Source organism: Ursus arctos, unplaced genomic scaffold (genome assembly GCF_023065955.2).
Source record: "Ursus arctos isolate Adak ecotype North America unplaced genomic scaffold, UrsArc2.0 scaffold_13, whole genome shotgun sequence".
In the NCBI taxonomy this organism is placed as follows: Eukaryota; Metazoa; Chordata; class Mammalia; order Carnivora; family Ursidae; genus Ursus; species Ursus arctos.
The window spans coordinates 43,852,179-43,879,621 of record NW_026622797.1 but is presented as its reverse complement, the minus strand read 5'-3'; the positions used below and the strand labels follow the sequence as shown (position 1 = coordinate 43,879,621).

At 38.3% G+C, this 27,443-nt stretch overlaps 1 protein-coding gene and 1 long non-coding RNA gene across 2 annotated transcripts; both read left to right on the top strand.

The window, feature by feature from the left end:
* Positions 1 to 1,892: 1,892 nt before the first annotated feature.
* On the top strand, positions 1,893 to 14,753 carry LOC130543546 (uncharacterized). The gene is made up of 2 exons (XR_008958974.1): positions 1,893 to 2,563; positions 14,068 to 14,753. It is a non-coding gene; the product is annotated as an uncharacterized LOC130543546 (long non-coding RNA).
* Positions 14,754 to 16,324: 1,571 nt separating this feature from the next.
* On the top strand, positions 16,325 to 22,481 carry LOC123000477 (uncharacterized). Its single transcript, XM_044380345.3, is given in 3 exon segments — positions 16,325 to 16,438; positions 19,733 to 19,856; positions 19,911 to 22,481. Coding segments are annotated over 3 exon segments (879 nt in total). The 3' UTR covers positions 20,552 to 22,481.
* Positions 22,482 to 27,443: the final 4,962 nt, after the last annotated feature.

Here is a 27,443-nt window from a genome sequence, read left to right as displayed (position 1 = left end):
TCTCGCTGGCTGTCTCTATCTCTGTTAAATAAATAAATAAAATCTTAAAAAAAAAAAAAAGAAAGAAAAAAGAAAGAAATTCCAGCAGCCAGGAGGGAAAAATGAGGAAAATTTGAAAAATATATAGTAGGATCACTTTAAAGATTCAAAGCATATATATATTTAAAGTCCCTCTGAAGCTTAAAAACATGATTATCCAATTAATGAATGTCTTATATTCATTGGAGGAAAAACTGATCATCCCAGTTGAGACTGGAATTAATGGCCTGAAAGATTAAAAAAAATTCAAAACAGGTAGAAATGGACATGAAGAGGTGAAGATTTTAGCCTTTTAAAATTTGGGAATAGGTCAAGGAGACCTGCTGTGATAATAGTAATTCTAGAAGGAGCAGTATAAGAGTTTGATTTCCATAGACTGATCTGGTTTCTAAACCTGCTCAGTGCTTATCAGTGGTCCGATGGACAGTTAATCTCTGGATACCTCAGTTTTAATGGTGATGTTGCAAGTTCTAACTCACTGAGTTGTTTTGAAATCAAAATAATGAGTATTAGTTTTCCATTGCTGCAGAACAGATTACCATGTTTACACTTTATAACATCACTCTGTTATTATCTTGGAGTTCTGTAGATCAGGAGTCCAGCATGGCGTGGCTGCGATCTTTGCTTAGGATCTTCAGGGCTGAAATCAAGGTGTTGGCAGGGCTTTCTCTTTGAAGGCTCTGGGGAAGAATCCTCTTCCCTCTGCCTTCCTCTTTTGCCTTACAGGTTCATTGGATTACACTGGGCCCACCCAGAAAATCCAGTATTATTCAGTCTTCCAATATTAAGGTCAACTAATCAGTAAACATGAATTACCTTTTCAAAGTCCTCTTTGCCATGTAAGGCCACACACACACAGTTGTGGGGAGTAGGCCGTGGGAATTTCTTGGGAGGGGAGGACATAACTTTGCCTACCACATAATGCATGTTTGAAGACAAGTGTTTAATACATGGCAAGTGCTCGTCAGCCATTTCTCCTGATCCCTCTAAATAGAACATGGTATTTAAAAAAGAAGATCTTGGCTTTAAGTGTGCTAATTGCTCTGACTTCCCATTGTTTTAGGTCTCCCAGCAGACAAAGCTAGGAAATATGACGTGACATAATTTGATGTCATGTGATATGATATGATGTGCTCCCAATTTCCTCAATTCTTTGAGCTCTTGAAAGATGTAAAAAGATAAGATGAATTGGTTATTTGAAGTACGGAAGAGAAAAAAGTTATTGTATCATAATTACATAGGGATTTCCAAATCTTTTCTTCCATTTTGCCTTTAGCTTATATATTGGACAGACCATTATTAGAATAGGGTACCCACTCTAAAGTCTTAGAAAACTAAGATATCACTAACCATTGGAAGGTTCCATGAAAACAAAAAGATTAGTTGCTACATGTACCATATCATTGTTTGGTATGGAAATGAAACAATTCCTTTGGTCACAGATGTGGTACTGTCTTTTAGACTCTGGTGTCTCTACAGACTGGTCTAGAGAGAGAGAACAGGGAAAAGATCTCACACATCTCAAAAGGCCCCTAAAGCATTCAGTTCAATGAAAATTCATGTCATAAAATCAGAAATTCTTGTACTGGGCTATTCATTTTGATAAGTAGTCTACTCCCATTAATGTCTACTTTTCAGGCTATACCACACCCCCAGAATGGATCGTCTTAATTTACAAACATTATGTGAAACATGAGGTATTTACAGGTTAAACTAGCCACAGGTTAAATCCTATTTCCTTACCGGTGAAGTTTTGGACATCGAAAGGATTAAAATTCTCCCCTGGAATCAGATTCTATGTTTCGTGGAAGCCCGAGAATGATTATCAAAGGGCCGCTGGTGTATCAGGATGACTGAAGAATGGGCTAAAGGTCTCATACCAATGCCGGTTATTGTAGAAGACAGAAAAGATGGGCTGCATATTCTCCAATGTCTACTTAAAAAAAAAACAAAAACAAAAACACGAAAGTGGAAGGGCATCACTTAAGATGGACAACTCTGGGCATTTTGGAAAATGAATTTAAGTAGTAAGTTTATGAGGCTTTGGAAACTGCCGTAGCCACAGCCAGTTTTATAGAGGATGGTGCAAATAGAGACCTGAAGAGTTCGCATGAGGTAGGTTTGAAAGCTTTCACTCATTTCTAAATTTCACCAGTTTCACTTATTTCCAAAAAATTTCACCTCTGTGCCCAAGAAAGTTGTTGCTTTAAAAAAAAAGTCTTGTTTGTTGTAAGGTTGCCAAAGATAACTGAAAATGACTACTGTTTATCTGTGGTTCTTTTTGAAGTACTTTCAAACAGTTTTAACTCCTTCGCTCTTTCGAGAGTAAACATATATCCTTTTCCTAATACCAAAAAACCGTACACAGTTTATGTATCCGAGCTGAGCTGCCTGCTGAGTCTGTAAAACGTGATTCGCAGACCAGACAAACTCTCCAGGGTCTACTTCTCAGGAACACATCAATCCCTGTCATCCTTGAAGTTATTTCGGAAGTGGGTTTTGCTTCCTCAGTTGATCTGAAACAGTGAGTAGTAAGAGGGTAGACTTCAGCCTCTTCCATGCCTCACCCTCTTTTCAGTTGGTTTTTTTCCTCATTTTTCTGTTTGTCCTCCTTTTCTTTTGAACATCAAAGTGAGAATAAGAGGGAGACCTGAAACGTCCTGTCCTTTCTCTTTAGACAATCACTTTCTTCTGTATTCATCAAGGAGCTGCACACCATACACAGCCGCCAGTGCTGAGATCCCCCATGAATCCACCCTGTCTTTGTCTCTTGTTTGGGTGACACAGCAGCTTTCTCCTGAGACTGTGCGAGGCAGACGAAACATTATAAACAGCACAGGAGTGGCGATGTTCAGGGTGCTTGTGCAGGCTACCGACAACTGTCTCCTCTTTCTCCTCCTTCAGAGTTTCTGAAATTGTTTTTGGCTTGTGGTGTGTGTGTGTGTGTGTGTGTGTGTGTGTGTGTGTGTGTGGTGGCAGGAGTGTGTGTGCAGTATTGTGGGTTGTCAGGAGGAATGTGAACAGTGACTCACAATTTCAACTTTGCCTTTCACTTCAACTGTATTTCCTACTTCCGGGCTTCGCCATTTGTCCATGTTGCATAGTAGAAATTCTCCCCAGCCACACCACAAAGGCTGAGTTCTCCCAAGAGTTCGCCCGGAAAATTTGTGATGCCAAAGTCAAAAGAGTCTCCATCTACCTCTGTTGAAACCATTCTTTGTGGTTGGTAGCTAGTCTATTCTATCCTTAATTCTCTATAGTTGAGGTTGTCTTAAATGAGGAACCTCTGGCAGGTCGGTAGGGACTTAACTGGCTCTTTTCATTGGAGTCCAATAACATCCCTCGAAGCTTCTACAGAGGGTGAGGTAAAATGTTCATTAAAAGCAAGGCAGTGTTTTGTCAATATTTTGCTTCTCATCTTTTGGTGGTCATGGAGGGGTTGTTAGGGTGACTATTTCTAGGTCACACTCCCCTGATTCTGATTCTGCCAGTCTAGTATAGGACCTAGAACCATGAACATTCACCTAGAAACCCAGATGATTCCAATACGAATGGTTTTCCACTCTGACTCAGCAAAATTCTAACCTCTGACTTGCTTCTATTGATCAGGCGAGTTATATTGTTTGTAAAGAAAGTAAATGTTATTGTTGGACATGCGATTTAGAAAAGCCATAATTGCAACTTTTAGCAAGTTTGTTTTCTTGGTGGCACAAAGATTTTTAAAAACTACCTAATTGAAATGTATGCTAGTTCTAACCTGATATTAGAACTTCTGAGATTCTCTCCTCTATTTAAATTCAAGAATAGAGTCCTCAAAAAAAAAAAAAAAATAGATTTCTCAGACAGAGCTAATGAAGAAAAGCCCGGCTGGCTCAATTTTTAAATACATACGTCTTTAGACTATTTGCTTCCTATTTTTATTTTTACTTTCTTATTTAGATTTATTTCAGATTTCTGAAAAAACATCTGTTGGAAAATATAGTAACTACCATACAATACCCTGCAACTACATGAGGGTAGCATTTCCAAAGTAAAACGATTCCTATTATTCATGCAAGGCGTTTTCCAGCACACATTTGAAAAGGCGTATCTGATTCCAAAGCCTGAGAAGCTGCTTTCAGGACAGCAGCTTATTCATGTTCCAGGAAAAAAAAAAAAAAAAAAAAACGGAAATAAAAAGTACATTCATTAAAACATTTTCTATTTCTATAATAATATTAAAAATATAAAATAATAAGAAACTACGTGGTAAAGAGATTAAAAGCATGAACTCTGTGGTCATCTAGCACCAAATCTTGCCAGTGCTGACAGTTGGCAACCTTGGACTGTTTGCTGAACCTCCGTGTGCCTTACTTGCCGCATCTGTATGTTTGGAATCAGGATACTACCGCCTTCACTGGGTTTTAGGAGAAGCCGTTTAACCTCTTAGTATCTAAGTTTCCTCATCTTTAAGACAGTGATAATAACACCACCACAAGCAATGTTAGGTAAAAGTATTCATATGGTCAATGAATCGGTACACAGGTGATATATGAATGGTACGTGGCACATATTGAATATTCCCTAAGTGTTAGTCATTATTATAAAGTACTAAGGAGTTGAAAAGAATTTTACCTGTTTTTACTTCTATGTGAAAAATTATGGACAACACAAACAATTATTTATTGAAATTTAAAGACTTTTATTTTGCACGTTCTGTGACTAATATCAACCTACTAGAAACTCTAGAAGATTTTGAAATTAGAGATGACAATGTTTTCATAGTTATGTATCCCAAATCTGGTAAGTTTGATGAGTGGGCCATCTGTTGATCTTCATTCCGTTTTGATAACGCGTGTGTACAAATGTGCCCTTTTCCAGACATGGACAGTAGCCCAATCTGCATTTAGACCACCATTTTGAATCAGAAAAAAGGTAAACCTAAAATCTCTATTATATAAGGTTATTTGAGATGCATCTCTTGTCACTTCTGATGGCACCTATGAAGAAACCAAATACTGAGCCAAGAGTAGACTGGTAAGCGCAGATCTGCTGGGCTGGTCTGAGAATGGAAGAGGGTAGATTTAAAAACCCAGCAGGACTTTTGTTGGTGGCATATCTCAGTCAGAACTAATTCCTAATATACTTTTCAATAACTCTAATTGCTTTGTATTTCTCTACAATGATGAAACAATTTTAAGCTAAAAATTGCCTTCAAATCTTTCATTCCAAAAAAGCTTATTTTTTAATTTGTGCTTTTTATTTTTTATTTTTAAAAAGGATTTTATTTATTTATTTGAAACAGACAGAGGGAGAGAGAGAGAGAGCACAAGGATGGCAAGAGGGAGAAGTAGACTCCCCACTGAGCAGGGAGCCCGATGCGGGGCTTGATCCCAGGACCCTGCGATCATGACCTGAGCTGAAGGCAGGCGCTTAACTGACTGAGCCACACAGGCACCCTGTAACTTGCGTTTTTTAGAAAATAGATTGGTGCCCTTGAAGCAATGTTGTATAGAGTGGTTAATGTTGCTGAAAGATATATTGGAGCCTAAATCAATACAAAAAAATAATTATTCCTGATTTTCAAGAAAATGCTCCAGTTTCTCCCTTTTGCCATCTACTTTGAAATTCATGACCTTGTTTACTTTCCCTAAATTAGTAACACATTGCCTTATCCCTAGATTCTTCTGCTCTGTGAAACACACAATTGGTATGTTTTTTCCTCCTTTAGATGTTGGTGCCATCTCAGTTTGCATAGCTGTAGGTCAATCACTGCAGTCCATAAGTTTTTCCCTTACACTTAATCCAGCCCAAATGTTTGGGACACCTCACACCGATCCTCAGTCCAGCCAGCTAAGTTCTTTCTCATTTTGCAGGAGAGATTAGTGAGTCTCCTCAGGATTCACCGTAAATTATACCAAACCTACCATGCAGACAGATCAGCTGAGCCGTACCATTGCAAGATTTTTGGCATCTCAGGTCCTTTTAAAACATTTATGGTACATTCATGACCATAGATGCAAAAATCCTAAACCGAATATAAGCAAAACAAATTCAGCGATGTTAAAAAGAATACACTATGACCAGAGTGGGTTTATTTCAAGAGCCAAGATTGCTTTAAAAATGTATTAATGTAGTTCACCTACATTACTAGTGCATAGAGAAAGCTTGCATTATCTCAATGGACACAGAACAAGCACTCAGTAAAATTCAGCATCCATTCACAATGGAAGCTAGTAGCTAACTGGGGAGAAAAGGGAACTTCTTTAACCTGATAAACAGAATCCACCAAAAGCTACCACAACATATGCAATAGTGAAAATTTTAGAATATTGCACTTAAAATCAAGAACAAGACAAAAATGCCTGCTATCACCACTTTTTTTCAACATTGTATGGGAAGACCTGTACTACTCAGTAAGAAAAAAAAAGGAGAGATGAAAGGGGACTTGAGCTCTTCATTTGTCTGTATTTCTAGAAGATAAGGCTCTAAGAAAGGAGACTGAGGACGGAGAAACAGGTAGCCACAGAAAATCCTAAATAGGGACCTTACATGAAATACAAAAACAGAGAAGCTGAAGGATTAATCTCAATCACTACCATCACAGAGTCAGAACAATCACAGCTCTTCGGAGCATGATAAAGGAACGAAGAGCCCTTGATTTTATCTTTACTAATTTTAGCATAAAATGCAAATGAACACAAAACTTGAACAAACTCCTTGACGTACTGACACTGGGTAATAGAAATAAAGAGCTCTGAATAATTTTGAAATGCATAGCATTACTATTGACATTTATTATTAAAAATTAATTCAGAATTGAAAACAGGATTATTTCTTTTTTTCAAACTTTGCCCAAACTTTATTTTTTTTAATAATATTTTTTTATTATATTATGTTAGTCACCATACAGTACATCCCTAGTTTTTGACGTAAAGTTCCATGATTCATTACTTGCGTATAACACCCAGTGCACCATGCAATACATGCCCTCCTTAATACCGATCACCGGCCTGTCCCATTCCCCCCTCCACCCCGAAGCCCTCAGTCTGTTTCCCAGAGTCCACAGTCTCTCGTGGTTCATTCCCCCTTCTGTTTACCCCCCCTTTCTTCTATGACCTCATATTTTCACTTTTCAAAATTATTGATTGTATTAGAAGATTTCGATAACATGGAAGACTTCATGGAAAGATTTCTAGATGGAAAAGGTAACTATGAATTTTTTGTCAAGCAAAATGTTTATGAGGCAATGTTGCCATTCAACCAAATCCTCAAATTTAGGGGACATATTTTACAGGGATGGAGAAGGTTGATAATTGAAGGTGGGATTCACATAAGTGGTTACTACTAGCTGTCAACTTAATCTGTCCTTCAATGGCTTTTCCATTCTCACCAGCACCACTTTGGGGATTGTCAGGGCTGCAAAGGCATATTGTTTAAGAAATATTTTGACTGGATAGTGACAACCACAAACAGCCTGGTAGTTCAAACTAGCTGGATCCAAACCCAGGTCCCTGTGTTTTAAAATAGTTAATGTCTAGGGAGAGTTTAGTTTTTGTGCTCTGTCACGGACATGTGGTAAGCCTTATACCAGAGCTCTAGAATTTTCATTCCACTATGAGGGAGGATAGATTGACGCAAGACGCTTGTGGAATGTGGAGTCAGAGCTCTCATTCATTTAGAAGATTCTGTCACTTTATAGATAGCTAATGTTGCTAGCCAGACATCTTAAAATAGACAACAAGAAGAGAAATAAAGGCATGTTTTCAGGTGGCAGAAGTAAGGAAAAGAAGTGGGTTTACCTTAAAGAAATCTTCAACATTAGTACTTTGGGCTTCTTTATTCTGGATTGCTCCTTTCCTACATACTTAGAAAGACAGGTTTCTATTAAAATCATGTAATTGTTCCCCACACTGGTTGGAAGCCTTTGGTTTGATCACATCAGAGGCTGGTATGAGCACAGACATGACTTCAATATTCTGTTCATGGTGTATGAGGAGATGAAGAAGGTAAGAGGAAAAGGTTATTACTGTTTTTAATTATTTCTTTGAAACCTTTTGTTATCTTGGTTTCAGTGAACTCCATTCTAGTTATCTGCATAACTAAGGACTTCTCAGGCTTTTGGGGGGATTTCTAATTCCCTACCCATCCTTGCATTACTCGTCTTCCTCAGGGCTCTCTTAGCACTTTAGACAATCATCTTTTATGATTCTTTTTCAAGTAGCCATCTGTAACAATAAAGGCAAACTCAGATATCTAGAGCAACCGCACCTTAAACAAGAGAAAAGCACGGCAGTGTGCTGGGGACGACAAACCACTGAAATATGCTGAATTAGTCAGAGGTGGACGTATGCCCTATGATGCAAGTTTTCTTTCTTTCTTTCTTTCTTTCTTTCTTTCTTTCTTTCTTTCTTTCTTTCTTTCTTTCTTTCTTTCTTTCTTCCTTCCTTCCTTCCTTCCTTCCTTTCTTCTTTCTTTCTTTCTTTCTTTCTTTCTTTCTTTCTTTCCATAATGTTTACATGTTGGCATCCAATATGTTATCTTAAAACATTCCATAAGCCAAGTCAAGTTCATCTGAAGTTCACTATTGTGTGGTTTTCACTGATTTACTTAAAACATTATTGAATGCTTACCATGTGACAGGTACTAAATCATGAGACAAAGAAGATTAAACCCTTTATTTATAGAGCTTATAGTTCAACAGGGAAGACAGATATTCTCCAGCAGGTGTATATAATCCAAAACTGTTATACGTGTTACTAAGGAAAACTATAGGTACAGTATCAGTACATGAAATGAAGAAAACTGGTATAGTCAAAGTGATAGGCAACGTTTTCTGGAAAAAGTAACATGAAAACTACAAGCTAGCAAATATGAGTTAACAAAAGGAAGGAAGGTAAAAGAGAATTCTAAGCAAAAGTACAAAATAAAAATAAAGAATGAAAGAATGTGCAAATTGCCTGAAGCACTAAAGTGTAAGACATCTTTTAAGAAGTGAAGGAAAAAGTTTGGGGCGCCTGGGTGGTGCAGTCGTTAAGCGTCTGCCTTCGGCTCAGGGTGTGATCCTGGCATTCTGTGATCGAACCCCACATCAGGCTCCTCCGCTGGGAACCTGCTTCTTCCTCTCCCTCTCCCCCTACTTGTGTTCCCTCTCTCGCTGGCTGTCTCTCTCTCTGTTAAATAAATAAATAAAATCTTCAAAAAAAAAAAAAAAGAAGTGAAGGAAAAAGTTAAAGTACAAGGTGGAAGTGACCAAAGATCAAGATAGAGAGGTTCATAGGAGCCAGACTGTGCAAGATCTTTAGATGTGTTAATAATAGTGATTTCTTTCATCTTAAAAGCAATAAGCCCTTTAAGAGTTATAAGAAGGATAGAGAACAGTGAGCTAATCCACTGAAAATCAATGGTATTTTGGATTAGAATGGTATCATTGAGATTAGAGAGAATGCAGAGCCCTAAAATATATTTAGGAGGTAAAAAGAAAAAGGGATTATGCATAGGAAAAAATGAGAAAGAGAGGTGTCAAGGATGCTTCCTATATTTCTGGTTCATCTATCAGTGTAGACAATGGTGTCATTCATGAAGATGTTTAGGGATCATGGAAGCAAGATAAGGGTTAAGGGAGAAGACTATCAGTTTGGTTTTGTCACATGGAGTTTAAGATGCCTTAGAAGTATCAAGTATCCAGATGAAGACATTTGGAAATAAATAGAAAATACAGGTCTAAAGGTCCTAAAGGAAGAGCTGGGCTAAAATAGCAGTGATATTAATTTGGGCATAATCACTGTATAGAATACAACTGAGACTATGGGGGTGCCTGGGTGGCACAGCTCGTTAAGCATATGACTCTTGATTTTGGTTCAGGTTGTAAGATTGAGCCCGTCAGTCCCTGCGCTCTGTGTGGAGTCTGCTTGGGATTCTCTCTCTCCCTCTCCCTCTGTTCCCCAGCCCCCACTCCCCACTTTCTCTCTCTCTCTCTCAAATAAATAAATACATCTTAAAAAAAACCCAGAGACTATGAACGTGGATAAAATTGAGAATGGGAAGGGAGGGAAGAAAGGGAGAAGGAAGTAGGGAAAAGGGGGAAAAGGGGGAGGGGAGAAGAGAAGGGGAACTAGAATCTATTACTGAGAGACCTTAGGACAGTAAGTTTGGGTGGAGAGGGATGAGCTCACCAAGGAAAGAGAAAAGGAACAGTCTGAGAGGTAGAAAGAAAACAAGAAATTTTTGGTGACACAGAAGCCAAGCAAATGTGTTAAGAAAGATCTTTAAGGCTGCTGAAAAGTCAAGTGAAAAAGTGAGTTTAAAATGTCCATTAAATCTAGTGACATGAGCCTGGAATGAGGTACAGTAAACCAGATGAGAGTGGGTTGGAAAATAAGTTGGTGAATCCCAAATATAAATATCTCCAGCTCAGGCACATCTATATTATGTCTGTCTTCTATGTACCTATTTTTACGTCCAACGTTTGGTCTTCAAACAAAGCATGTCCAAAATAGAACTTACCACCTCCCAACAAAAGCTACTTCTCCCGTGAATTGCACTGTAAGTCAAGTGACCTAAATCAGATTTCTTTTCTTGCAGTGTCTTTGTCTCGCTTTGGGTATCAGGGTAATGCTGACCTAATAAGATGATTTTGGAAGTATTCTCTCCTCTTCAATGTTTTGGAAGAGTTTGAGGGGGATTTTCTTTCTTGGGCCCATTATATTTAAATACTTGCTTTACTCTTTCCTCATGAAATTGTGAACTCTTAACAAGCACAAATAGCATATATTATTATTCTCTTGAACTTCTCCAGCACATAGCACAGCTCTGAAACATATAAGATAGTCTAAAAGTGTTTCTTGAACGAATAACTGATGAGCTCTCCTTATATAATTAAACAGTAGGAAGCTGTAACAAAGCTGACAGCCAGAGCCCTCATTTTCATAGAAGGAACGAGGAAGTAACTCATTCTTGTGAAACTCTAGGCTTAGAATAAGCCCACACACCTTCAGTTTTCCACAATGTGGTAAGGGTGGAAATGCATTTCATGCATTTCTCATACGCTGAATAGTTTTTCACATAATTCTTTCAGGATCTCAGAAGTGCTGTGCTTAAAATTAGCAGTTTTTTTTTTTTTTTTGAGAAAGAACTGAGTGAAGAGGATGTGGATGCTGTTGTGGAACAGGCTACATTTCAGAACATGGCATCTGACCCACAAATCAACTATGATTATATTCTAAAAGATGTAACCAAGATACAAGTAAATGAAAGAATTTTCCTGTGAAAAGGTGATGCTCAGTGGTTTATAGAAGAAAAAATGTTGAGATGTCTCTTGAGTCCTTGGCCCCTAAGCTAAATAAGGAGTGCTTCCAACATGTCTCCCCTAGTACTATCATTGGAGCCCTAAGAAGAATCGACGATCCCAACCAAAATGGCTCTGAGATGTGTCCCAGGAAACAAAAGTTGTTTAGTACAGAGCCTGACACTGGAACCTGATTAATAAATATGTTTTCTTCATTCTAGTCCATGTGTCCCTACCCTTTAAAATTTGTTAGCAAGTCTCACCTGAGGGCAATGGATATACGTGACTAGAAGAGTTCCATTCTTGTTTTCCTCTATTTCTCGTAGAACATTCTAAAGTAAACTTAATATGAATTTTGTTGTGGAGTATGGGGTTTGGATTACTGTTTTTTCCTCATGTGTCAGATTTCTTCATTGAAAAAGTAAATTGCTATGCCATTAACCCAATTTGCTATGAATTCAATTAGTCAACGACATGCAATAATTTTTCTTGTATTCGTGTAACATGCCAAGAGTTAAGAATGAGTGTATTTTCCTCCTGATAATCCTTAATTCAAAATTTTTTAATTTAATATTTTAATGTAAATCATTCTAAAACATAATTTGTGTTTCTCTATTTTATTCATATTTTATTCTCTAATTTGTTCCTAACAGTATTATTATGATGGAGATTGATTAATTCTTAATTATGTAAAGATCTTATCAAAATTTCTATAGATTCTGCTATTTAAAAAATTATTTTCTTCTTTTGTCCCATTTATTATCAACTGTCACTTCCTGTTGCTCACCTACATCAGATATAAAGCCATTCTCATGTCCTTAATAGTTTGCTGACTGGCTCAAATGCCAATAGTAAGGTTTACATAAGAAAATCTGAAAGCTGAAGATGCCAAGTTATTAATCTTCAATAAAAAATTGGCTTCAGATCATTTCAAACTTTCACGAAGTAGAACTGCAGCAATGGCTGCTCGACCCTCTGTGACTTTGACTTCGTTACTTGAAAATCTTCGAGTCTCATTTCTTTCCATTTTAAAAATAAATATTCACCTTGTCAGGTTGCATGAAGAATTATATTACGTGATGGTGTACTTTGCCAAGTTGGCACCCAGCATTTAGTAAAATATATTTAAAAATTCTAATCTCTTTATATATTTGAGCCTTGTTTTTCCTTCTCCTTTAGAAGGTACTAACTTAATGGTGGTGGTTGGTGGGAGTCTAACAGTTAAGGAAGTGGACTCTAACTATAAAACTATAATTGCACCCCTAAGTTTGTTTCTTAGCTCATCCTTGTATAAGGAAAAGTGAAGTGTCGAGGTGTCAACACCACAGAGAACTAACAGATATTTAACTTGGCTTGGAGGAAGGATTAAAGTGGGTTGGAGGAGACTTTTACCCTATTCGTGCTACTTCTTCACCTATCTGTTGTTCTTGTGCTTACCCCACTGTGTACCCCTGGAGACTGGAAACGTCACTTGACTATGGAACAAAATGAAAGATTGGACAGAATATTCCCAATCAAAATGAAAGATTTTCCCTTGAAGTTCATCTGGGATCTAAATGAGGAGTAGAATCAGTGCAAAAAAATCATATACAAATCTACTAACTAGAAGCTTATTTTAATACACAAAAAGTTTGTGCTTTTTATGCAAATGTTAATTATAAAACTTTATTGATAAAAAATATGAGTCACCTGTGCTTAGATTAGTTACCATAATTTTGATGAGCACTTTGAAATTTCAGAAATTGAAATTATTTGGAAGAGAGTCTGCATGGGTAGCCTGTATAAAAAAGGAAAAAACAGAATGCGTGCAACATGAATTATAAATGTCTTGAGAGAGTTTCCTTAGTGTATATATATATTTTTTTAAAGATTTTGTTTACTTATTTGAAATAGAGAGAGAGCATGAGCAAGGAGGAGGGTCAGATGGAGAGGGAGAAGCAGACTTCTTGCTGGGCAAGGAGGCCGATGGGGGACTCGATCCCAGGACCCTGGGATCATGACCTGAGCCAAAGGCAGATGCTTAACCAACTGAGCCACCCAGGCATCCTGTATTTTTTTCTTTATCTACAATTAAATTTAGGATCAATAAAGTATTAAAAATTCTTTTATTCTTGTAGTTAAACTTTAATTATGTGGTGTAAAATTGGTGTGAATGTCAAAATTAAGAGGCAGCTCACATGTAAACACATGGATCTTTTTAATACTTTACCAGCTCACAAAGTTTGCACTAAAGATGCAAGGATCAAAGATGGGTTAATCATCAGATGGTTCAATCATTTAACTGGATAAAAAATTAGTTGTATTCATAACATATCACTCACTAATTCCACATGTATTAGTTAAATATTTAAGATAAAATCATTTCGAATAACTAGAAAAATACAGATGAATCTGTTTAAAATTCCCCAATGGAGAAAAACTTTTGAAGCATAAAAGCAGTGGAAGAAATTTAAAAGAAAAAATTTAGTAAATTTACAATAATAAACATTTCAAGTCACCACCATTCATAACAGTCAACAAAGGGAAACAACCCAATGTCTATGTACAGTAAAATACATAAGTAAATTGTGGCACTTCATATAAGGAAATACCATACTTTCTAACCAGTTTATACAAAATAAGGTAATTCATTAAAATGACTCATGGAACACAGAAAAAAGAGTTGTCTTGAACTTCCTGGAGAACTAGAACCTAGAAGTATGAAGCATCAAAGATTCATATATCTTTCCACTTTTTAAAAATTCTCTCTTTTCGAGTTTCAGGGTCTCCCATCTCTGTGTTCATGGAAGGGACACAGGTTTCTCCTCTCCATCTGAGGACTGGCTTTGCTGCAGCAAGATAGCAGTCATGCACCATGTTCAAGCGACCGCAATCCAAACAACAAACAGAGTGTTGTTGAATTCAAATTAAAATTTCAGGAAGAGAAACTGAGTAGTATAGGTCACTTAGCTTCCGTTAGGAGTCAACCTGTGGTCAAGACAAAATAGTTACAGAGTACAAACTGCCTGGAAGTCTGTAGCATCCTTCAGGGGATAAGGGAGACAGAAAAAAAAATTCACTTTTTATGGCTTGAATTATGGCTTGAAATATGATTAGGATATGTTGAAGTCCGAATCTCCGTTACCTCAAAATGTGACATTATTCCAAAATAGGATTATTATCGATGTAATTCTTTATATTCAGATACTGGAGTAGGGTGGGTCCTTAATCCAATAAAATTGATGTCCTTCTAAAAAGAGGAGAGACGCAGGGTGACCATGACCAGGTGACAACAGAGGCTGAGTTTGCAGCGGTGCATCAAGAAGCTAAAGAATGCCGGAGAAGCCTGGAAAACCACAGAACCCAGAAGAGGCAAGGAAGAAGTCTCTTCTACAGGCTTCAGAGGGAAATCTTGATTTTGTACTTAAAGCCTCCAGAACCGTGAGGCAATAAATTTTGGTTGTTTTAAGCTGCGTGCATATTGGGATTTTGTTACAGCGACTCTAGGAGTCTAACACAATACTCTAGAACTCAATGAATAATTGCTACTCTAAACCACAGCCATTAGGCAGATTCCGGAGCCAAACCAAAGAAGTCAGTAGGATAGCATAGTGCTAATTAGCTCTGCTGCATGAGATAATTATCCAAGTACATGTCACCAAACGCTGTAATAGTAATTGAAGATAGAAATCCATTCTCTCCACTCTTGTTCAGCATAGTACTGGAAAAGCATCGCTAGTACAAGAAAGCAAGGAAAGGAAATAAAAGGCACAGGACAGGAAGAAACAAAACCATCCCTGTTTGCAAATGGAATGATGGCTTATGTAGAAAATTATAAGAAATTCAACAACAACAAAACTATCAGAACTGATAAGTGAGTTTTGCAAAGTTGCGAAATGCAGGTTCCTGGCACACAGAAATCAATAGTATTGTATATGCTAATGATGAAAAACTGTAAACAAATTAAAAACATAATACCATGTACAATTACTCCAGAATAAGAAAATAGTTAAGCGCACATCTAACAAAATGTGTACAGGGTCTGCATGCAGATGAATAAAAAAATTATAATGACATAATCAAGGAAAACCAAGTTAAATGGAACAATATACCAAGTTTATTGACTGATGATTCATCAAAGTAAAGATGTCGTTTCTTTTCAAATTAATCTATAGGTTTAATGAAATTCCTACCAAAATCCAAATATGATTCTTTGTAGGCATACAAAAGCTAAGTCTCAATTTACGACTTGATATATTACAACAATTAATCAAGACAGCATGGTATTGGCAAAGGATAGAAGTATAGAACAGTGGAATGGAACAGAGATTCCATACACAGAGCTACACAAGTACACCAGCTGAATTTTGACAAAGGTGAAAAAGCAACTCCACAGGAGAAGGATAGATTTTCCAACACATGGTCTGGTAATCATTGGGCATTCATGGACAAAAACTACGAACCCTAAATCTAACACCTAAATGCACTGGAGCTCTAAATATAAAACATAGGAGCGCCTGGGCGGCTTAGTCTGTTGAGCCTCTGACTTCAGCTCAGGTCATGATCTCAGGGTCCTGGGAGAGAGCTCCCCCCCAACTCTGTGCTCAGCAGGGAGTCTGCTTGTCTCTCTCACTCTTCCTCTCCCCCTCCCCCTGCTCATGCTCTCTCTTGCTCTCAAATAAATAAATTCCTTAAAATAAAAAATAATATAAACTTATAATACTTTTAGAAGAAATCATAAGAGAAAATATTCTTGACCAAGGCATATGCAAAGAATTCTTAGACATGACACCAAAAGTATCATCCATAAAAGAAAGATATGATAAATTAAACTTGGCAAAATTAAAGTGCGCTCACACACACACACACACACACACACACACACACTTTGTACTGCAAAAGACCTTGTTAAGAGATAAAAGAAAAGCCATAAACTGGGAGATAGTATTTGCAAATCACATATCTGATAAAGAACTTGTGACCAGAGTATAATTAATTATCTAAACTCAACAATAAGAAAACAAGCAGTCCAATTAGAAAATGGGCACAAGACTTGAAAGCCACTTTAGCAAAGAGGATAAAGGAATGGCAAATAAGCACTTAAAAAGATATGTACCCCCATTAGCTATCAGAGAAACGGAAATTAAAGTTACTGTGAGATCCCACTCTATACTTATTAGGATAAATCTTTAAAATATTGACAACACCGTGTGCTGGCAGAGATGTGGAGCAAATGGATCTCTCCCACGTTGCTGGTGAATATATGAAATGGTACAGCCACTTTGGAAGATAGTCTGGCACCTTCTTATCACCTTATACATATACTTAGTGTATAACTCTGCAATCCCACTGCTGGGTATTGATCCCAGAGGATAAAAACGTAGATGCACACACAGACTTGTATGATAATTTTCATAGCATCTATCTGTAATAACCTCAAACTGGATGTGTCCCAAATGTCCTTCAGTAGGTCAATAGATTAAAAAAAAAAAAGAAGAACCTATAGTATAGCCATACAATGGAATTCCGCCCAAGAATAAAAAGGCGCGAACAAAGCACAGTACCTTGGATGGATTTCAAGGGCATTATACTAAGTGAAGAAAGCCAAACAAAAGGTTACACACTGTAGGATTCTACTTTTATGACTTTCTTAAAGTGATGAAATTATCATGATGGAGAACAGATCGGTGATATCCAGGTGTTAAAAGCTAGGAGGTGAGTGCGAGTACTAAGGGACAACACAAAAAAGTTACTTTGTGGCAATGAGACAGTTTTACGTCCCGACTGTGCTGATGGTTACATGAATCTGCACGTGATAAAGTTTTATAGAGCTATAGTCATGCCATACCCGCCAAAATGAGTGCGTGTAAAAACTGGTAAAATTCAAATAATGTCTGCATTTGAGTCAATAGTATTGTACCAACGTCACCTTCCTGCTTTTGATTACGCATTACAGTTATGGAAGACACTATCACCGGGGAGGCTGCTGGAGGGAGAGCCGGGGTTCTTTGTATAATTTTTGTACCTTTTCATGGGTCTTAAATTATTTCCAAATAAAAGTTATCAAAGAGAGTAGCCAACATAATCTTAAAGAAGAACAAAGCTGGAGAACTCACCCTAGATAGTAATTAAGATCTATTTTTCAACTTTTTACTTTTATGTATTTTTATTATTTTTTATCATGAATATGCTTTTATTTTAACATACAGTGTTAGATGCAGATGTATAATATAGTAATTCAATAATTAAAAAACCAATTCTATACATTACTCCGTGTTTATTACAGTGTACTCTTTTTTCTTTGTAGGAATTTTAAAAAACTTAATTGCTTTTTAAATTCCAGTATAATCAACGTACAGTGTTATATTAGTTGCAGGTGTTCAATAGAGTGTTTCAACAATTCCATTACTCAGTGCTCAAATAAGTGTACTCTTAATCCCCTTCACCTACTTCCCCAATCCCCCCACTTACCTGCTCCCTGGTAACCATCAGTTTGTTCTCTATAGTTAAGAGTCTGTTTTTGTCTCTTCTTTTCTTTTTGAGAGCTCATTTTGTTTCTTAAATAAACTTTCAATTTTTAAATAAGATACCTACAAAAGTACTTCAAAGATAGTACAAAGAATTCCAATGTTTCTTCTTTTTCTCAAAAATAAGAAAACTATACCTATACCTATAACAATTACTTATTTGTTCAACCCTAGTATACACATAAAGTAGCTATGGAATTGCTAAATCATACGTCTATGGGAAAAAATTTACCAGCTGGAGTGGAGTACAATGTTGGTATTCAGTTCTTTCTGTCTTTAGTCTTACAGTACTTAGACAAAATACCGGTATCTAAAGTTATTTAGATCAGATCTTTCCCCCCACTCCATTCAGTGGTGGCATGTCACACATCAATAATAGAGCCATCTGTCCCAGGTTTAATTCCATCCCAGTTCCTCTGACCCCATGGTAGATTTTTAAAGTTACACACATTAAAAGCCACTTTTTGTGATGGAATGGATACATAGAGTCACGTATCCCCCACCTCAGGATCTGCTATGGCCTCAAATAGCTCAACGTTAGACTTTCTATGGTTTAGAGGATTTTGAAGATATACCATTACTTCCATTGAGAAGTTTGGTTTTTTTTAAAGATTTTATTTATTTATTTGAGAGAGAGAGGGAGAGTAAAGGGAGAGGGAGAAGCAGACTCCCCACTGAGCAGAGAGTCCGATGTGGGACTAATCCCAGGACCCTGAGATCATGACCGGAGCCAAAGGCAGACGCTTTACTGACTGAGTCACCCAGGAGCTCTTATAGAGAATTTTATATTCTGAGTAATGAGGTAATCCCAAATATAAAAGAATACATGAAAAAAAAATAAAACTCACTGGTAGAATTTAAAATACACCTTCCAAATGAGGTTAAATTGAATTAAATGAGATAATGGATGTAGTAGGTGATAAATGTTATGATGAATTATAAACTAGTAAGAAGGGATAGGGTAGTAAGAAGTAGGCATAGAGCACAGAAGTGGGAGAAATCCTACATTTGGTTGGTATAAAACCTTGAGGCAGAAGCTGCAGCTCAGGTACAAATTCCAGGAGTTGAGAGAGAATTTAGAGGTCTCCAAGTCAACCCCTCATGAAGAAGGAACCCCTTCAGCAACAGCCTAAGAGAAGATCACATCACTTAATTACAACCTTCCACTCTGAAGGGCGCACCACTCCCACAAGGCAGCCAATTCAATGTTTAGTCAATACAACTTGCAGGAAAGCTGTTATCTATACGATGAGTCAAAACTTAGGAATGAGATGCCTTAAAGTCTTTGGACATGCCTTGCCCTTGATCATGTAGGACCTGAGCTCCATTGACTGGGGGGGCTGGGGGGGGGGCAACTGCTAGAAGCAAGGCAGTTTGCATCCTTCATTCAACTAGGCTCTTAGATATGCTCCAAGACCACCGTTACACAGTTAAGAAGAGGCAGAGTCAGGATTTCAGCCAGGTTTCATTGGAACATTCGCCTCTCTCCTGTCCCCTAATTGGCCATTGGAGGCTGATCAAATTAGCTAAGTGTGCTGCATGTTAGACCGATGGAAGAGAAGAAAGGCAAGCATGGGACATGATGATGAACATTTAGGGAAAATGGAAATTCTATGAGATTGACTGAATGAAATCTACTGAATGTAAGCTGATCTACTCAATCTAAATAGTTGTAATGACAAAGGAATCGAAGTTTACTAGAACTGCCCGAAGAAAATAAAGGAGCCAATATAACATCAGACTATCAAAGTAATCGCAACTCTGCACGATAAAAGAGGAATACCATCAAAAACACGGCAGTCTTGCAGAAACAGTTCTTGAGGGCGGAGTTAGATGAATGAGAGATGTTGAGGCGAGCCTCCGCGCGGCTGGAGCAGCCATTGGCTGGGCGCGGGGGCCCTGACGCCTCCGCCCGCTGTAGCGGGCGAGCTCCGCATCCACTCTGCCGGTTACGGTGCCCACTCGCACCAACGCGGCTGCCGGGATCCCCAGTAGCAAAGTGAAATACTCAAAGCTCTCCAGTACTGACACTGGACACATTCACCGTCAGAAGGAAATTTTATCTGCTGAAGCTAGTTTTAAATTGCAACGATGTGCAGTGAGATCTCACTTATTAAAGTTTAAGGAAAGCCCTATCAAGATTCCTTATAAGGCCATCGCCTGTGCCACCGCGCAGTTTTTGATTGGCACCTTTCTCGTTATCGTGGGCTGCCTCTTGCTGGCGGGCTACATCAGCACAGTGGGCGCCAGCCGGGCCGTTCCCGTTCTGATTGTTGGCATCCTGGTGTTCCTGCCCGGGTTTTACCACCTGCTCATCGCCTACGGAGCGCACTGAGGCTCCCAGGGCTACTCCTACAGTGACCTTCCGTACTGTGAAGACGAGACCCCACTGCAGCCAGAAGAGGCGTCGTGGATGGGGCTGAGCGGAGCTTTAAGGCATTTGGCAGAGGCTGGGGAGATCTATGCCTCGGCACTAAGGAATTCTGCAAAACGATGGCCAGGTTTTATAAATTCATCCCCAAAATGTTCGTTGAGCTTACAATTCGCCAAACAGGACGCTAGGAAGTGTTCCATTTTTATTTTCCTGGCCCTGGATGAAACCTCTGACAAATTTTTCCACAGGGATGTGGAAAGTGGAGGAATAGCAACGTTAACTGTGCGGGGAAGGGAAAAGTTATTCTGTAGAACAAAATGTTGGCCCCACCACCCTATTCAGTGCTCAACATTTCTTTTTAAGTAGTCCTCATTGATAATTGTGCCTTGTGACAAATGGAAAAATGCAGGATGTCTACTTTCATATTAGTAAGTAATTTATTTGGAAAATCTCTGAGTATTTTATCACCCATGCTCATCTCCAACTTTGTCGTCCATGGATGTCTTGGTAAAATCAACTATCAATGTAGGAGAAATAAAGAGAACAATACAGTTGTGTTGTGTGGACCTTTAGAGTCAGATAAAAGTGGTTTTAAATCCCAGATGCCAACTTTGTAGCTATTTAACCCTGGACAAATTATCCTAATACTCTGAGACAGAGTTTGGGACCATAATTCTGACTGTTTGGGGTTTCAGTATGGGCCAAATATAGTATTTAGAATAACAACATTGCACATAGGTGTTCGCCAAAGTATTAATTCCTCACTGTAAGGTAGGGTTTTAGAGAAGACTGCACATAAAATTGACTAAAGCCACAAGTGAAGTGCTCCCATTCGAGCTAACCTAGGAAAGCTGGGAACCCAAGAGAATGAGGCTACTCCTCAAAAAAGCATCTCTTAGTTCAAATCAGGACACAGGCTTGTTTTCTATTCATCCGAGCCTTTTCCTCTTGAGTCCTATGTAAGAACAGGGCCGATCCAGGATTGGAGGCACCTAAGGCTTATGTGATCTGGAGGGGTCTTCTAAGAAAATACAAAATTATGAATTCAAAATTAAGTGCAGTGCATGGGAAAGGGCCTATATTAAGTATCATTAGCTTCGTATACATCTGGCTTCCTAGAGAAAGTTAGTAAAGGGTCTAGATAAAAGGACTGAATGCAGGGATATGTCTGCAGTTAAGGCTGTAGTTCCAGATTAAAGATAATGATGAAGCAGTAGCATTTTCTAGAATAAAGGATATCATCCTATAAAAAGAAATACTTTCTGAAGTGTTGTAGATATATAATACAGGCATACTTTGGAGTATGCCAGGTCCCCCAATGAAGCAAGTATTGCAATAAAGCAAGTCAAATGAATTTTTTGGTTTCCCAGTGCATGTGAAAGTTATGTAAACTATATTGTCGTCTACTAGGTATGCAACAGCTCTATGTCTAAAAACACGTAAATACCCAAATTAAAAAATCGGGGTGCCAGGGTAGCTAAGCCACTTTAGCATCTGACTCTTGATTTCAGCTCGGGTCATGATCTCAGGGTCGTGAGACTGAGCCCCATGTTGGGCTCTGCGCTGGGCGTGGAGCCTGCTTAACTTTCTCTTTCGCCCTCTGCCCCTCCCCCACCCACACCCCCACCTCTCTCCCTCTCTAAAAAGAAAACTAAAAATCATAAAAAATATTTCGTTGCTAAAAAAATGCTAATCATCATTTGAGCTTTCAGTGAGTCATCGTCAATGATGTCATAATAATGAAAACGTTTGAAATATTGTGAGGACGATCGAAATGTGGTGCAGAGACGTGAAGTGCGCAACTTTTGATGAAGAAGTGGCACCGACAGACGTGCCGGATGCAGAGTGGCCACAAACCTTCAATGTGCAAAAAATGCGATTATCTGCAAAGTACAATAAAGTGAAGCGGAAGAAAATGAGGGATGCCTGGATAGACTCACGTTTATGAAAGATGAAGAAAAGAGTGTATTTCCCGGACGAAGAATATTGGCAATTCATAAAGGGGAACAAAGATACTCTTCAGTGTGCTAACCCTTAGGATGCATGAAACATACCCAAGTTAAAAGAAGAGTTTGGTGGTCTTCCATTGGTACTATGTTATGTACCCAGACGAGACCTGTGACAAATGGGAAAAAATGGTGCATTTCTAAATTTTAGCTCGAGATTGCACTAAATGAACACAAAAAATACGAGCTGTAATTTGTTTGGCCTTTGATAGCATCTTCATAATCCTCTCTCTTATTAGAGACCACAGAATATACAAAACAGTCCATTGAAAAGGAACGGGTAAAACGTCCAGCACAACTTCAATACGTATAATTAATATTACAAGGGGGCTCAGTCATGGAAAGAAGTACCTTTTGGTTTTTTGTTTGTTTTTTGTTTTGTTTTGTTTTTTAAAGATTTTATTTATTTGACAGAGATAGAGACAGCCAGCGAGAGAGGGAACACAAGCAGGGGGAGTGGGAGAGGAAGAAGCAGGCTCATAGCGGAGGAGCCTGATGTGGGGCTCGATCCCATAATGCCGGGATCACGCCCTGAGCCGAAGGCAGACGCTTAATGACTGCACCACCCAGGCGCCCCAAGAAGTACCTTTTGAATATAGAGAACGGTTAATCTACAAAATGGTACTGAAGGAATGTCAATTTAGGAATCAAAGATCCAAATAAGGTCAATAGTGTAAAACTTCAATCCAGAGAGGACCGTACCACAAAGAGAACAGTTAGGCAACTAAAGACAAAAGGAGTATCAGAAGATGATATTAGAAATTGGATTTTATTTATTTATTTATGCAGGGGAATCTGCAGGCAGAGGGAGAAGCAAGCTTCCCACTGAGCAAGGAGCCCGATGCGGGACTTGATCCCAGGACCCTGGGATCATGACCTGAGCCAAAGGCAGATGCTTAACCAATGGACCCACCCAGACATCCTGCAAAGTGCTTTTCATGAAAACTATTGAGAGGTTTTAACTATTAAAATAGGACATGGAACATTTTCTAAATGGGTTTTCATAGCACAAATAAAGTTGCAAATATCCAAATGTAATCCCAGGTGTTGTGTTTGTTAGATATGCTTCATCCTTGGAAATTCCAGAGGACTTGAGGATGTAGCACTTCTTCATGTTTTCTATAAGCCACTTCTGAACCAATTATTTCATGGAAATTCCAGATCTCTGTAACGAGAACATGCTCTTTCTGAGCATTCTACACACCTTGGGAAGGAGAAGGAAGAGGGGGAAGAGCCACAGAAATCCGATCCACAGAGATCTGTCACATTCCTGCTGTGACAAGCCAACACTACCAGAAGGTTACAGACTTCTTTGACCCAGTGCACAGGAGCAAGGAGAGCCCAGCACGTCCCAAGACCCAAGGGAGTGTGTGAAATGCCCAAGATGAGCATTTGCAAGGAGGTTATGCCTGAGGGTAGAGGACACTTACAGATAGAGTGTTAGAGTGTTGGTGCTCACCGAGGGTGGGAAGGAACGAAGCATCCAGTATATTCGCATTCCATTATGATTGATACATATTTCTCTTCCCTTTCACTGCCCACTGTCTCGTGTGAGAATAAGCAGTCAAATGGAAAACTAGAAGACGGAATAAATGAGAAGAAAAGCAAAGGACAAGCCACAAGACAGACAATTTGCCATTAAATTATCGGCAAACTCTTTACTTCTAAAGGCAAATTGTAATTTGCTACAATCTACAGTAGCCCCCTGCTGCCTTATCCACAGTTTCATTTTCCATGACTTCAATTACTCATGGTACCAGGATCTGGAAGCAGATGATCCCCCTGGCTGCTATCAGAAGGTCAGTAGTAGCCTAAGGCTACAGCACAATGTCCCCGCCATTCACAGGGCTTCAGCGCATCATGTGGGCAGTTTATTATCTCACAGCATCACAAGAAGGATGAAAATAGTACAGTAAGATATTTTGAGAAAAAAGACCACATTCACATAACTTTTATTACAGTATATGATTATAATTGGTCTATTTTATTATTAGTTGTTAATTCTTACTGTGCCTAATTTGTAAATTAAACTTTATCTTAGGTATGTATGTACAGGAAAAGCCTACGTATGCCAGGAAAAAGCCTGGCTTCAGGCTTCCACTGGGGGTCTTGGAACGTACCTCCTGTGGAGAAGGGAGGACGAATGTGTCACGCACATAGCTATCAGGATTCATCGTTTTTCCTTCAGAATTATTGTAGCTCGATCAGGTAAGAAACAGTTGTCTCTTTGCACCAAATATAAGAAAATTACAACCTACTTTTCCCATTTTACCTCTTAAGCTTTGGGAACCAAATAATTAAAAGAGGCAAGTCATAAAACAAACAAATAAACAAACAAACAAACAAAATCCCAGCCTGGGCACCTGGGTGACCCAGTTGGTTAAGCGTTAGACTCTTAGTTTCAGCTCAGGTCACGATCTCAGGGTCATGGGATGGAGCCCTGGGTCAGGCTCCACACTCAGTGGGGAGTCTGCTTCCTCCCTCTGCCCCAGCCCCTCCGTATGCCTCTCCCTTCAAGTCCTACATAGATGAAGTTTCTTTTTATTGCAGATAACAGAAATCAATTCTGGTGACTAACTTTTAGAAAAGGAATGTGTTGCACGAATCCTGGGAAATCTCTAGGACTGGAAGAACCAGAACAGATTTCAGTGCTCTGGAGTGAATTCAGCAAACTTCAACCTCATTCCTTCTGTTAAAACTTTGCAGTTTGAGGCTTTGCTGGGACCAGTCTCTCTACCGTGATAGGGAGGGCAGTTGGGAAAAACAGATATGGCTACCAAGTGAAATCAATTTACTACAGGCAACCATCTCAAATCCTGTCTAATGCAAAGTCTGGTATAAGTATGGTGTTCCTCACTCATTAAACTGCTGGAAAAAAATGTGTGTCTAAAGAGTGACATTCAAGAAAAGGGTGTATTTCTGTGAAATGAGGTTTTTGACAGAGGGACGCTAAAGTGGAAATGATGGTGACATGTCTTTGGTAGTTCTTTTCAGGCTCAAAGACTTTAATTTTGGCTCTAAAAATACTACAGCTAGAATGTATGCTCTATGTGAGCCCTGCAGGTCGAGATCTATGATGAAATCCACAAACCAGAAACATGGAGAAGGAAACGGGAGCATAAAGAGCTGGTTTCAGGGGTGGAAAGTAGAAAAAAATATTTCCATCCTAGAGTGGATACAGCTCACACTGTAAGATCTTTCAACTCAATAATCAATGATTGAAAATTCTTGGGCTCCCTTAAAGCTGAGAAAGGATGGTTTGTGCATGAAAATGAGGTGACATATTCCATTAAAACTGATCAGGACACAGATACATTCTTATATCCTTCTTCTCTCGGGACATTTTTGGGGAAATAGTTATTTCCCCAAATTATTTCTAATAATATTTTCTAGTGATTATTAATATATATATTGACATATGCTTTAAAAATCAAAATAATTATATAACTTACTAGATTTTGGATAAGAAATAATAATGGTGTCACTATGTCGGATTTCAAAGTCTTTCAGCACATTTAGAAAATTTTGGTTCAACAAACAGGTGTGAAAAGTCTTTAAAGTATAGCACTAGTTATCAGCTTCCTTTGTTTTAGTCTCTTCTGCCATTATTCAGTGATCTGCCACCAAGGTATAGTAATATTTTAGAAAAGTGAGATGTTTAATTTCTCTGCCTATTCACTGATAACATAAAAGCTTATGGGGATTAAGAGCAAGATTGTTTGGGGTCCTGGCACTGCTATTAGCCCAGAAAATGCTTTCAGCCTGATGTTCTTACACAGCTACACTGAAGTTCCAAGTTTATCTATGTATCTATCATCTATCTATCATCTATCTATCTATCTATCTATCTATCTATCTATCTATCTATCTATTATCTATTATCTATCTATCTATTATCTATCTATCTATCTATCTATCTATCTATCTATCTATTATCTATCTATCTATTATCTATCTATCTATCATCTATCTATCTATTATCTATCTATCTATCTATCTATCATCTATCTATCTATCATCTATCTATCTATCTATCTATCTATCTATCTATCTATCTACCATCTATCTATCTATCTATCTATCTATCTATCTATCATCTATCATCTATCTATCTATCTATCTATCTATCTATCTATCTATCTATTATCTATCTATCATCTATCTATCTATCTATCTATCTATCTATCTATCTATCTATCATCTATCTATTTATCATCTATCATCTATCTATCTATCCACCATCTACCGAGAGGAAGGGATAAAGACAGGACTATGAGTCCATAAACCTCCACAAAAGGGATTAAAGAACTCAGGGGAGCTTTATTAATTCCAGATGGTTAATACAACTGGTCAGAGATTGTGTTTCCCTCTTAAGACTCTTATTCCTAAAAAAGGAACACTCTTTCTGGGATCTACTTCTTTTCTAACTCATGTTTTTGGAATTACAGGAAACCAACTGGCTATCCTTCTGCGCAAACCCTGCCCCATCCTCCTAACCTGTTTTGGAAAGAACTATTTGGTAAGGCAGCTTCTTCTCCTTCTTATAAAATGTCAGGAAGAATACAGTTCATTTTTTCATACCTATGTTGAGTTCATTCTAAAATGATATTCAAGGAGCTATTAGAAAGCTGCTGTTTACTATTTACTAGCTGTGTTAGTTTCCCATTGCTGCTATAACGGATTACCACAGATTTAATTGCTTAGAACAACACAAATCTATTCTCTTACATTTCTTGAGGTCGGAAGTCTGAAATGGGTCTTAAATTCCATCTTTCTCTTCTCTTTTTTTTTCTTCTTTTCTTTTTTTAAAGGTTTTATTTATTTATTTGAGAGAGAGAGAGAGAAAGAGAGAGAGAGCATGAGCCGGCGATGCTGCAGAGGGAGAGGGAGAAGCAGGCTCCCCACTGAGCAGGGAGCCAGATGCAGGATGTGGGACTCGATCCCAGGTCCCTGAAATCATGACCTGAGCTGAAGGCAGACGCTCAACCGACTGAGCCACCCAGGTTCCCCTTCTTTTTTTTTTTTTTTAATTCAAAATTTTTAAATTAAATTTTTAAAAATTTTGGCTCCCACCCCCCATTTCTCCTCCCCATCCCTCTCCTTCCTTTGGCAACTACCAATCTGTCCCTTTTTTTCTTTTTTTAACCAATCTGTTTTTTGTATCTGTGAGTTTGAGTTTTGGTTTGTTGTTGTTGTTGTTGTTTTAAATATAGGCTCTACATATAAGAGAGATTATACAGCTTTCTTTTTTT